The 12,244-nt window shown below is 46.0% G+C and overlaps 1 protein-coding gene across 3 annotated transcripts in view; it reads right to left on the minus strand.

The window, feature by feature from the left end:
* KIAA0586 (KIAA0586 ortholog) overlaps positions 1-12,244 on the minus strand; it is a 167,584-nt gene that overhangs the window by 129,726 nt on the left and 25,614 nt on the right. For all 3 annotated transcript variants that reach the window (XM_066608234.1, XM_066608233.1, XM_066608235.1), the window contains exons 9-12: positions 11,766-11,886; positions 8,018-8,147; positions 3,635-3,673; positions 3,313-3,533 (exon numbers count right to left, since the gene is read on the minus strand). In XM_066608234.1, the coding sequence (XP_066464331.1) occupies positions 3,313-3,533; positions 3,635-3,673; positions 8,018-8,147; positions 11,766-11,886 (511 nt within the window). The remainder of the gene's footprint in view (positions 1-3,312; positions 3,534-3,634; positions 3,674-8,017; positions 8,148-11,765; positions 11,887-12,244) is intronic.

Genomic DNA, 12,244 nt, shown 5'->3' on the forward strand with positions numbered 1-12,244 from the left:
AAAAGGCGAGATCCTCCCAAGGGCATATTGCTTAACGACCCTTTTGAAGAAGCATCTGCATCCCACGATTTTAAACATAGGCTCCGGCGAGTTGCCATTGATGCCGCAGAGGCCCGAGTCACCCGTTTGGCTGCATCTGCTGTGCTGTGCCTGGCAAATTCCCGGGAAAAGCCCCTTCAAGGACTCCCCCTCGTAACCGTTTTGCCCAGTCAGTAATAGCCTTACTGACCCGGGAAGAGGCAAACACAGGCTTAAGAGCCGACCTAGCCGCCTCAAAAACGGTCTTCGCCAACATCTTGACCTTTCGATCCTTGGAATCCCTGAGATCGGAGAACTCCGCCGTAGGCAGCATAATAGGCTTAGCCAGGCGAGAGATAGGCGGATCAACTAGCGGTGGGATCGACCACTTCTCTTAACTCTTGTGAGAAGAGGTATTTCTCGTCCAAGTAACCAAACTTGGAAAAAAAACGCTTATCCCGGTGCCTTCCACTCCTTAGATAGGACCTAGTCAAAGGCCTCATGGGCAGGAAAGGTCTTCGGGAAGCGTCTGGGCTGCCTAAAAGAAAACAATATCCCAGACGCCTGTGGCTCTTTCTCAGTGAGCTGAAACGCATCCCCTAAGCTCTCCACCATCGTCGAAAATCTAAGGACCTGATCCTCCTCCATGACAAAGTCTGAGGAGGATTCAGACCAATCCTTGTCCGAACAGACCTTCTCTGCCGACGATCGACGCCACCTCGTACCCGAGGAGCGCAAAAACGACGAGGAGGATGGAGATCAGGAGGACCACCGTGAGTCCGGGGGCCTGTCCCGTCTTCGCCGACGGCCGCGCTGCGAGCCATCTCTATTTCTCTCACGTGAACCGGAAGCGTCCTGTGCCAACTTCTCCAAAATCGCACCAGACGCCCGAGTGAGGACCGACACCGCAAGGGACAAGGAGTGGGCCCACTCCAGCTCGGCCATAAATGGGGGCTGAACGGGGGAGGGGTGCTTTGCACTGTCACTTGTTTCGCTGGGGAACAGTCTCTACGAAACGTCTCAGCCTGTCCACATGCGAACTCTAGGTTACAGCGTGAGCAAGCAAAGTGCGTTACTCTTGCTGTCCCTGGTCCAGCTTCCAGAACTCTGGGGTCGGACATGGTGCTGGGATTTCGACCTGGCAAAAAGCTGCAAACTATCCTCCACTATGCCAACCGCCGGCAGGAGGGATGAGCAGCAAGAGGGGAGAGATAGCCGCCAGGCAGCTTATCCTGGGTCCTTGTCGAGGTCCGGGGAGCGGCTGGGTCGAGAGCCTGCAGATGCTGAAGAGGCCTCCTGGAGCTTCCAACCTGAGCAAGCACAGCAGCAAGGAGTGGAGGCGCAGGGCGGTCTCAATCTTTGGCGCGCTGTCTCCCGATATGCTGCTTTACTACATCATCCCTCCTCACAATCCTAAAAGAGGAAGGGAGGGAGGGAGGAAGGGAGGGGACGGGGTGCATCACAATGAGGCCACGTCCCTGGCAGCGAGGACACGCCCCCACGCTCGCCCGCGAAGCTACGCCCATGTGTCACCAGGGCGTGGCCAAGTCGGAGCCACGCCCCCTTCCAGCCCAGAGTGTTGCTGCCGCGCCCAGGGCTGCACAGAGGTTCCCTATTGTGCCCCATATGCTGCAAGAGTGCCCCCTGCCAGGAGCCCAAGACCCGGGCGGCACCATGTCAACGCGCTGTGCTACTAAGGTGCCACGCCGGGACACCACCGCGTGTAGCCATGCCCACTCAGCGTGCTCGTGCCCTGATACCGGCACAAGAACACCACTAGGTAAGCCATCAACCAGAAACCGCCCCCCCCCCCCCCCCCCCCCCCCGCTGCCCGCGAGCTCATAGGGAGCAGAGGGAGAGATTAACCTGCCAGCCGCTGCACTATAATATGGGCACGCTAGCGCTTACCCTACGTCATGCTGCCCGAAACAACAAATACATACACAGCGCAACATACGGGGAGAACCAAGGGAGAGGGGAAGGGAAGGTCGCCAGCGCATACTTACCTCTTGCGTCCTTGCGGGTGGAAATAGCGGCTCCCCAGTTACAGCAGCCTACCCCTGTAACATCGCCTGCCCAACGGGTAGGGCATGTGGACCTTTGCACCAAACGGGGGCCTCTCGCTGGCGGGCCACATGCAGATATATATGATCCGGATGTGCCACCTTTTCTTCTGAGGCGTGCCGGGCAAGAAGCAACCTGGACAAACCCGAGGTTGTTCGCCCTCCTCTCCGTTCGGGTTTGATGGGGAGCGTCCTGCCTCTCCGTCTAACCCTGGCCCTTAAAACTAGCCCTAACGGGCACGACCGTCCTCCTACGAGACACTAAGCTAAAAACTGATTAGCCGGGTGTCGGCAGGAGGGATATAGCCAGAGGGCGGAGCTAACTTTTTGTGCTTAGTGTCGCCTCCTAGTGGCAGAAGCTATATCCCACGGTCTTTGCTGTGTATCCCAATGACACGAGCGAGAAATCTTATTTGTATTCTTTGGATCATATATGTTTCTTTTGATTAGATCTTTCTTGACATCTTGGATGTCTTTTATCTCCGTTCCTTTTGATATCTTGCGTGCATATCCATTTTTAATCATGTTAAGTAAACCTTTATTAACCTATCTGTTCTCGCCTATGAACTTGCCATAAGACAGAAGCAAAGCAAGTTTAATCTGACCAAAATTCCCTTGTTAAATTTTCCCCATCAGGATGGTGATTATTAAAATGCCTAACATAAAAGATAGTTATCTATGGTTATATTATCAGGGATTATAGCCATGCACTGTGCCAATATATGCTGTATTTAAGGTGCATTTAGACACAAAAATGATCTACTAATTGGTACAAATGCCTATTAGTACCAATTAGTAGCGTGTGAGCTGCCGGGAGCTGAATTTATTCAGAGAACAGCGGGTGGTCCTCTGAATAAATTCTTTGTAATCAGCTGTTATCAGTGGTCCCCAGGCAGAACACAGCGTGCAGTCCTGCTTATTAGCTGTTCTGCTGAATGACTGATTTCAAGCGGAACTGAGATCTGTCGTTCGGCAGAAATATGAGAGATGGGCACATTTACATGCAGCAATTATTGCTCAAAAGCCATCTTTTGAGTGATAATCGTTATGTCTAAATTGGCCTTTAGACTACCCATGCAACAGCTTGTGGAAACAGTTCATAAAGCAAACAATCAGGGACTAAATCTCAACAGGGTCTTTGCTCAAGGTAGTCTCCAACCCACCAGCTCAGAAATATTAGAAACTAAACCTTAAAGCTAAATTACTAATGTAGAAAAGCAACACAAGTTACCTGTCTGTAGCCAAGGCACTGATGAGGTTATATCTGCGTGCCCAATCATTGGATCGGGCAATGGCTTCTAAATTGTCTTCAAGTACTTTCTTATTATTCTGGACTTCTCTGAGGATTTGCTTAGTGTCCTCAAACATTGACTTCCGGGGATTCACAGGTCTTCGCCAGGAGACAGGGGATTTAGGCAGAGAAGTTGAGAGAAATGTAGGCTCATTCCTGGGCTAAAGACAAAGCTCTGTCAGTTTAATCCACCACAAAACTACATTCTTTGACTTATTGCCCCTATGAAGAATATACCACAAAAACCACTGGGAGGACATACCTTTAGTTCAGCTTCATGAGATTTCCACTGTTTTGCATCCTTTGAAGAGAACAAGTTAAAATTATGCAATCATCATGAAATCAAAGCCATATTAATACAACTGGTACAATTCACGATAGCTGAAGTTAATACCTTAGAATATGCAGTGTTACTTATTTTTGTCCTCATTCTGAGTTATAGTCCAGTTGTATTTCAGAACTATAACCCATTCCTGTTACAGTCCAGAACTGCATTCTGTTGGCTATCACTGGAAAAGGTGAACAGAGCTTGTGATCAGATACACCCGATCCCTTAGCGGAGCTCCTCCTGGTCTGAAGGGTTCTTTCTACTCTCAGCGAACTCAGACATTGAACAAAGAATGCTGCGAGATCTAAGAGCTCTGTAGTTGAATTTTGAATGCAGCTCTAGACTATAAAGTGGATTTATTTACTAGTCCAGGTCCTAAATCTTACTATGATATGTGTTACAAAAGAATATTATGCAGTTTACTTAAAGGGGTTGTCCCGCGCCGAATCGGGTTTTTTTTTTTTTCAAACCCCCCCCCCCCCCCCCCCGTTCGGCGCAAGACAACCCCGATGCAGGGGTTAAAAAAGAACACCGCACAGCGCTTACCTGAATCCCCGCGCTCCGGTGACTTCTTACTTACCTGCTGAAGATGGCCGCCGGGATCTTCTCCCTCGGTGGACCGCAGGGCTTCTGTGCGGTCCATTGCCGATTCCAGCCTCCTGATTGGCTGGAATCGGCACGTGACGGGGCGGAGCTACACGGAGCCCGCATCCTGCACGAGCGGCCCCATTGAGAAAAGACCCGGACTGCGCAAGCGCGTCTAATTTGGCCATTAGACGCCGAAAATTAGACGACTCCATGGAAACGAGGACGCTAGCAACGGAGCAGGTAAGTGAAAAACTTCTTATAACTTCTGTATGGCTCATAATTAATGCACAATGTACATTACAAAGTGCATTAATATGGCCATACAGAAGTGTATAGACCCACTTGCTGCCGCGGGACAACCCCTTTAACCCTCTTCAAATAACATGTTGGATTCATATTAAGCCCAATTTCAAGTATTTATAAAGTCGGTGTTTTGGACCTGGACCCAACTAAGGTATCATATTTTACTAACAAAACCGCCTAATAGAGACCGTAACTTTTTTTTTTTTAACTCATTTTATTGAACAGTATGCATTACATACAATAAATGTTAAAATAACTTTGCATGCATCAGGAAGTTCTTTAGTACAGATGTTCAGTACACAAATACGTCACATTTTCTCTCCGTTTACCAAGCATATGTTAAAACGTGCACCCATAACGTTGGTGTCATTATTATTTGTTTTTACATGTCAAGCCTGGGTGTGGTTCTTCTTAATAAATTTTGGAACATTTCTTGTGTGAGGTTTGTGTTTGTTGACCCGCACCAGATCCCCCAGACCTTATCAAATTTCTCCGGGTATTTTCTATTTTTATAAACTATTTTTTCGTATGGTAAGATGGAGTTAATGATACTCTGCCATTTTGTAATTGTGGGGGGGTGCCTATCCATCCATCGCAGAGCTATAACTTTACGGGCATAGAATAATACTTTGGTAAGAAATATTTTATCATGGTATTGCCATTGTTCCTCATCTATGATGCCTAACAGACACGCCGCTGGGTCTGGTGGAATTGGTATTCCCATTAGTTGGGTTAGAAATTCTGTGATCTCTTCCCAATACGTGTGTACCATCGGACAGTTCCAAATCAGATGATTAAAATTTGCATTTGGCGCACGGCAGCGGTGACATTGACTAGTAGCTGACCTATTCATTTTGTGGAGCCTGGACGGTGTCAAATAGCACTGGTGCAGAATGTATAATTGGGTTAACTTATTATTCGCGGCTGGTGAGACCTCGGTGTACGTTGCCATTGCGGTCTCCCAGTCCTCATTAGTCAATGATGGGATAAGTTCTCTCCATCTCTCCAACACCGCCATTTGTGTATCGGGGATCTTAGAGTGTAGTAGGTGAGTATATAGCGTCGAGATTAGGCCCTTAGGGCCTTGAGTACGCAGTATACCTATTAATGGGTATGTAAAGAAGGGTCGTCTGGGTTCTGGGAATTGTGTTGTCAGGGCGTGTCTAAGTTGTAGGTATCTAAAGAAGCCCGTTCTAGGTACCTGATATAATTGTTGTAGCTGCTCAAAGGAGGCTAATATTCCATCTATATATAGGTGTTCTAGCGTGGCGATTCCCATGTTTACCCAATACTGTCTGTCTGAGAGGTTCAATAAGTGTGGGAGACCGTAACTTTCACGTCCGATGATGGATATATCCATAACTGATCTGAATGATCAGCCGATCGCTGGGATACTGCATCAGTGTATGGAGCCAATGTATTACAGGAAAAACACAGCTTTGTTCTCTCTGTAGTGGCCTGTCTTGGTATTGCAGGCGCAGTTCACTCTGGAGTAAATGGGAACTTTGCTTGAAATACCAATCTATGCCCTCATCGATTAACTATAGATGATCTATCCTGAAAATACATCATCAAGAGTCCAGGTGTGGGAGAACTCCTTTAAAAAATGTTATATTTTTTATGCATGAGCATATGTTAGTATAAATAAAGTCTTTTCCCTACAATATAAGTAAACTTTTAAGGCTGGTTTAGACGCAACGATTCTCGCTCAAAAATAGCTCAAAGCCATCTTTTGAGCGATAATCGTGGTGTCTAACTGCACTGACATCCTGCAGTTTTCGTTAATGAGTCGCTGATCGTTGTCTTTCAACATGCTGAAAGTGAACGATCAGCCTTATCAGGAGTTCACAATGGGATACAGCTGATACTACTGTTTCAGCTGGTATCCCGCTCCGTGAACACAGCCAGGGTATGAAGAACACAGCTCTCCAATGTGTTCTTCATACTCCGCATGGAGCGCACAACCTTATACCATCTGAGCACTCTGAACAGCCGGGGTATGAAGAACACAGCGCTCCAGCTATGTTCTGCATATTCCACATGGAGCACACAGCTATATACCAGCTGAGTTCTCTGAACACAACTGGGCTATGAAGAACACAGTGCTCCTGCTGTGTTCTGCATAACCCACTCGGAGCACACAGCTGTATGATGGCTGTCTGCTCCGTGAACGCAGCAGGAGTATGCAGAAGACAACGCTCCAGCTATGTTCTGCATACCCCGCTTGGAGCGCTCAGCTGTATAACAGCTGTGTGCTCCCTAAACATAGCCGGAGTATGAGGACCACAGCACTCCAGCTGTGTTCTATATACCCCGCACAGCTGTATAAACACAGCAGGAGTATACAGAAGACAATACTCCAGCTGTCTTATGTATAACAGCTGGGAGTGCAAAGTGAACGCTCAAAACTGTCACTCAGACTGCCGTTTGAGCAAATTTTGAGCGATCATCTTGCCCTGTAAATGCACACAATGATTATCGTTTAAAAGAGTTCTTTTGAGTGACCTTTGAGCGATAATCATTGCATCTAAACCAGGCATTAGTTTGGTTTTACGTCACAAAAAATATTGAACAATGGCCATGCATAAGTATGCCAATTTCTCCTTTGCTTTTGCATATGTTTAAAACAAATGTTGTTAAGGGTCTATCACCAGAAAAAAAACACTTAATATTAGACAACTCTGGCCCAATTTTACATACAAAAACGCTCTATATGCTATGCCCAACATTTCATATATGTTTTAGACACTTTGTGCCTCAGCCAACAAGGGGAGTTGTTTAAAGGGACAGGGATATTGCTTAAATATTCCACTGTGTGACAAAAATATGGTGTCAAAGTAAGCTGACCAATAGGTAGTAGGAAGTTAAAGTTCTACAAAACAGTCTAAAGATGCACTATAGAGATAATAAAGACGTATTATCCAGTATAAGCCACTCTAGAAAATTTGTCATGTTTTTAGATTGTCTGGCATAAGTTTAAAAAGTCTAATTATTAGACAGGACATGTAAACCTGGCCTAATATGCCTCCCTAACACCCCAGGTATATATAACATCACGGGGTCCACTGCTTGGGATACCACTCTATTAACCAGAGAACCTCTTACAAAGAGAAACTCTTGCTGTGTCCATAGAATTAGAAGGATGGCGATTCAAGTGAATGTCTGGCATTGAAGACAACATGTTCTCTGTAGGAGGTCACTGAAGAAAAAAAACGTATGACTGGCCGCAGCTTTCTGAAGCTGGATCACTGACAGTCAGTTGATCTCCAGGATGACTTCAATCTGAATAGGAGCTGTACGTGAAAAAACCCGTCATGCACAAGCTCAAAAAATCTCTTATTTTAGAGCGCTGCATGTAAATATTAATAAGGTACAAACAAAAAACTCCCCAAAGAAACAGATGAGACTACACCAGTCGGTTCTCACCTTCATCATACTTTGCATCTCCCGTTTCAACTCATTCAAATCCTGCAATACATCGTTGGCCTTCTGCACTGCATTACTAGAGGTGACGGAGGAGGTTTGTATACCGCAGGGGGCCCTTCTCTGAAGGTAGCTGGAATAAAACAAAACAGGACATGGAGAAGAATTAGATAAAGGGATATATTCCCATTGTGTTGTAAACCCCGGCTCACAGGTTGAGAGATATGGCCAACTCCAGACCGTACCAGACAGCAAGTTGACTCGTCGCAGTAAGTTTGCAACATTGTATATCAAACATAAAAAGGTGAACTATACATCAAACACGTAGCTGCGATTCCCCGGTGCCCTTCACATTACGCCACTTCTACGCTGTGGCTATTACACCACTCTCCTCTACTCCGAAATTTGGAAACATTCCAGCTGGAATCAATCACAAGTCTATCTCCTCAAATGCTATAAACATTAAGTAGCCCAGGAAACCTTCAAAATGTGCCAAGAGCTCAGTACAGTACTTCGCCTGTACCGGCAAGCTTGGAGAGGGGCCAGCTGCTCGCTTCTCTCATTAGCGCACTCGAGCGGAATCGATAACATTACCGGTTGCCATGGATACTGGTCCAGCAGATGTAACGGCTCCAACCTCCTCAATCACTCTTTTTCATTAATGAGATAAGTATAGTTAACTGAAATTTATAAGAGGCAGCTGGAGCAAAGACATGCTTCTAAGCCAAAGATGCCATGATGCCGGTGAATGATAATTCTGGCCCGATATGATTTCATGTATTTATTCAGCTTTGAAGAAATCTGAGCGTTCACAGAGGATGGTGACATCGTATAATTAGTGGGTGTCACTATTTACAACAAACAGTTAGTAGAGAGGTTTACTTGTGCCAAGTGCATGCTAATCCGCAGAAGAACAATGTTGCAGCAGTGTTCATAATTGTCAATAAAATTAGAAAGAGGGTTGGGGGTGGCAGTGGGGAATATTTATCCTTAGAAATGAAAATTCTACCTTTAATTGTCATAAATGTGATAATTGTTAAATGTGGGTTACCTGGTTAAAATCTCTATTAGGCCAGTTTCACACGGGCGATAAAATTGTGTAAGATTTGTGCATTCACACACATGAGCGATGTTTTCCTGCATGGCACCGCGATGCTATGTGAGAAACTCATCGCAGCTTGTTCTATCCACTTGCGATATCACCCATAGTTTGCAACGGGGCTGGCGGTAGCAGCACTGGCCCCACTTAAAGCAATGGGAGAATTCTAGGATTTTCTCTGATAGCAGCGGTAGGGGATTCCTTCATCCCCATGGGGAATCCGTTCAGGCGCGGCAGGGGTGAAGGGATTCCCAGTGGTGATAAAGAAATCCCCTGCCACTGCTGTCAGAGAGGATCGCGGAGTTCTCCCATTGCTTTCAATGGAGCCGGAGCTGCTGCTCCACTGAGAGCAATGGGATGAGGGGATTCCCTGTAGTGATGCAAGGATCTTTTCACATGAAAACGCCTCACATCCACGGGGTTTTCACATGCTGGAAAGTGTGATATCGGGCCGTGAATCACAGCCCAATAACGCCCTCGACCGTGTGAAACTAGCCTTAGCCACAGGAAAGGACTAAAAAAAAAAAAAAGTGTTATAAACTTCCCACTGTAGCAGACTCAGCCCAGTTATGTATTGCTATATTTCTTTGGCATGCATGGCTGCTTGTAATACGTTTAAAGGGGTTGTTAGGTTAGAAACTTTTTTTTTTTTTTTTTAGACTATAGTCAGGTTAGAAACTTTTAAAGTGAAATTCAAATGAGTGAAAACAATAAAACAAACAGTACTTCCCTGTCCTCAGCCTCAGAGAGCCAGCGATGTAGCCTCGCAATCCTACCAGTCTATGTTGACAGTGTAAATCAAGCTTCTGCCTGCCAATCAGAGGCCACAGCGTCATTGCCTGTTCTCCTGGCATTAGGGCTCACATCCTGGGTGCCATGATGCCAGGAGTTTAGAACAATGACTGCATGGCCTCTCATTAGCAGGCAGCGGTCACATGGCTTCCGATGTCAAAGACCAGGAGAATCGTGAAGCTGCTGCACTACACCTATAAAAGAGGACCCGTTATGTCCCTTACTAGTACTTTTGACTAGTAAAACCATATGCTTTTATTTGTACATGAACATGAGAAATCCAGCGGTACCTTTACTTTCTTCCAATTGTGTTTCCCTTTCAGGATATTGCTCCATAAATTGTATATACGCCCCATGCTAATTAGAGGCAGACCATCCAATAAGCGGTCCACCTCTGCCAGCGGTCTAATCTCTCTCCCTGCCTCTTAAACAAAAAAACACTCCCTTTCTCGCTGGGTGACACCTGCTGAAAACACCATATGTTGCACTGTTAATGTGCATGCACCGTGTGGACGATGGCGCATGCACGCAACGTCAGTCCGGCCCAAGAAGAAGGGTTTTCTCATAACCTAAATGGCCTTAAAAAATAAAATAAAATCTCTAATCTAAAGAGCAAACAAATATCTAGTTTACAACTTTTAGACATATTGCACTCCACGGTGTTCAAACCAAGAAGAATTCGGTGTGTACAATCTTCATCCCTGGTTGGCTTTGCATAGTTGGCCCCAGTTGTTTCCTCATTTGAGAAGTGCTTTCCCAACTTTGGTGCATGCTCGGAAAACAGATATGGTCAGTCTGCTCTCAAGATGCTCAGCACCTTCCTTAAACTTCTGTTGGCTCCATTGACATCAGTGGAGCCCATAAAATAAAATATGAGGGTAAGCATACCAGTGAAATATCATTCTTCAAGCCATGCTCGGCCACATGAATAGGCTTCTATGGCCTCCATTGACATCAATGGAGGCCATAGCAGACAGAGGAGGCCGAGCATGCGCAGTAAGAGCAGAGTGACCATATCAGTTTTCAGAGCATTAGGACAGCACGTACTAGACTGTTCTGGATTGGATACATGGAGTGCAGATAATTACTTATCTCAAGAACGGTGCAATATTTCTAAGAGAAGTCAACTAAAAATTATTTTTTTAGACATTTTTAAAGGGCATTTATGGCTGTGAGAAACCCCCTTTAACAAATGATAATGATTAAAGCTATACTTGCATGACTAAGGCCTCATGTCCACGGGCAAAAGAAGAATTAAAATCCGCAGCGGATTTTAACTCTTCTCCTGCCTGCGGATCCGCACCCCATAGGGATGCATTGACCACCCGCGGGTAGATAAATACCCGCGGATGGTCAATAAAAGTGATTTAAAAAAAAAATGGAGCATGAAAAAATCTGGACCATGCTCCATTTTCGTGCGGGTCTCCCGCGGGCTTCTATTGAAGCCTATGGAAGCCGTCTGGATCCGCGGGAGACCTAAAATAGGAATTTACTCACCCGCTCCGGTTCTTCCTTTCGCCGAGGCGCTATCTTCTCTCCGTCGCGGCCGGATCTTTTTTCTTCGGGCCGGCGCATGCGCAGGGCACATCACCGACGTCATCCTGCGCGTCCGCCGAGCCGAAGAAAGAAGATCCGGCCGCGACGAAGAGAAGATGACGCCGCGGCGAAAAGGAGATCCGGAGCGGGCGAGAGGTGAGTTTATTCTTATTTATTCCCATTTTCAGCGCTCATGTTCGCGGGGCAGGAGGGACCCGCTACGGATTCTTCATGGAGAATCCGGAGCGGGCCCGATTTTCCCTGTGGACATGAGGCCTAAGCGGTTTGTTCTGACCAACAGTTTGTTCAGCGGGTTTTGTTTACCTGTCAGTGAAAGGCTGACTGTCAGTTGTTGTCAGGTTTAAAGGATTGTGGATTTTATTTGCTGATCTTGATATTGGAGTACCGTCAGGTCCGAGGATCTCATGTAAAAAGTGCACCTTACCTAAATGATAAAAATACAAACTCTTATGGGAAGATATTAGGGTAACAAATAATTAAAACAATAGTTTTATGGTCTGATAAGTATTTAGAATTTCACAACAGGCAAATGTTCAATAACAATAGGCAGTGTAGTAATTGAAGAGCGGTTATCCTTTATATGACCAATAATAAAACATACAGCATACAAAAGTTTGGAAGCGGTAGTGAAATACTGCTACCTCAAATAAGTCAACAATAATACATCGAGTTGAGAGGGGAAGAGAACAGAAGGATAAAAGAGGGGCAGAAATAGAAGAAAAAAAAACTTTTTTCCATCTTTGCCCCCTCACCCGATTGCCTGTCACACTCTGGAGGTCTCC

This window comes from Eleutherodactylus coqui, chromosome 6 (genome assembly GCF_035609145.1).
Source record: "Eleutherodactylus coqui strain aEleCoq1 chromosome 6, aEleCoq1.hap1, whole genome shotgun sequence".
Lineage (NCBI taxonomy): Eukaryota > Metazoa > Chordata > Amphibia > Anura > Eleutherodactylidae > Eleutherodactylus > Eleutherodactylus coqui.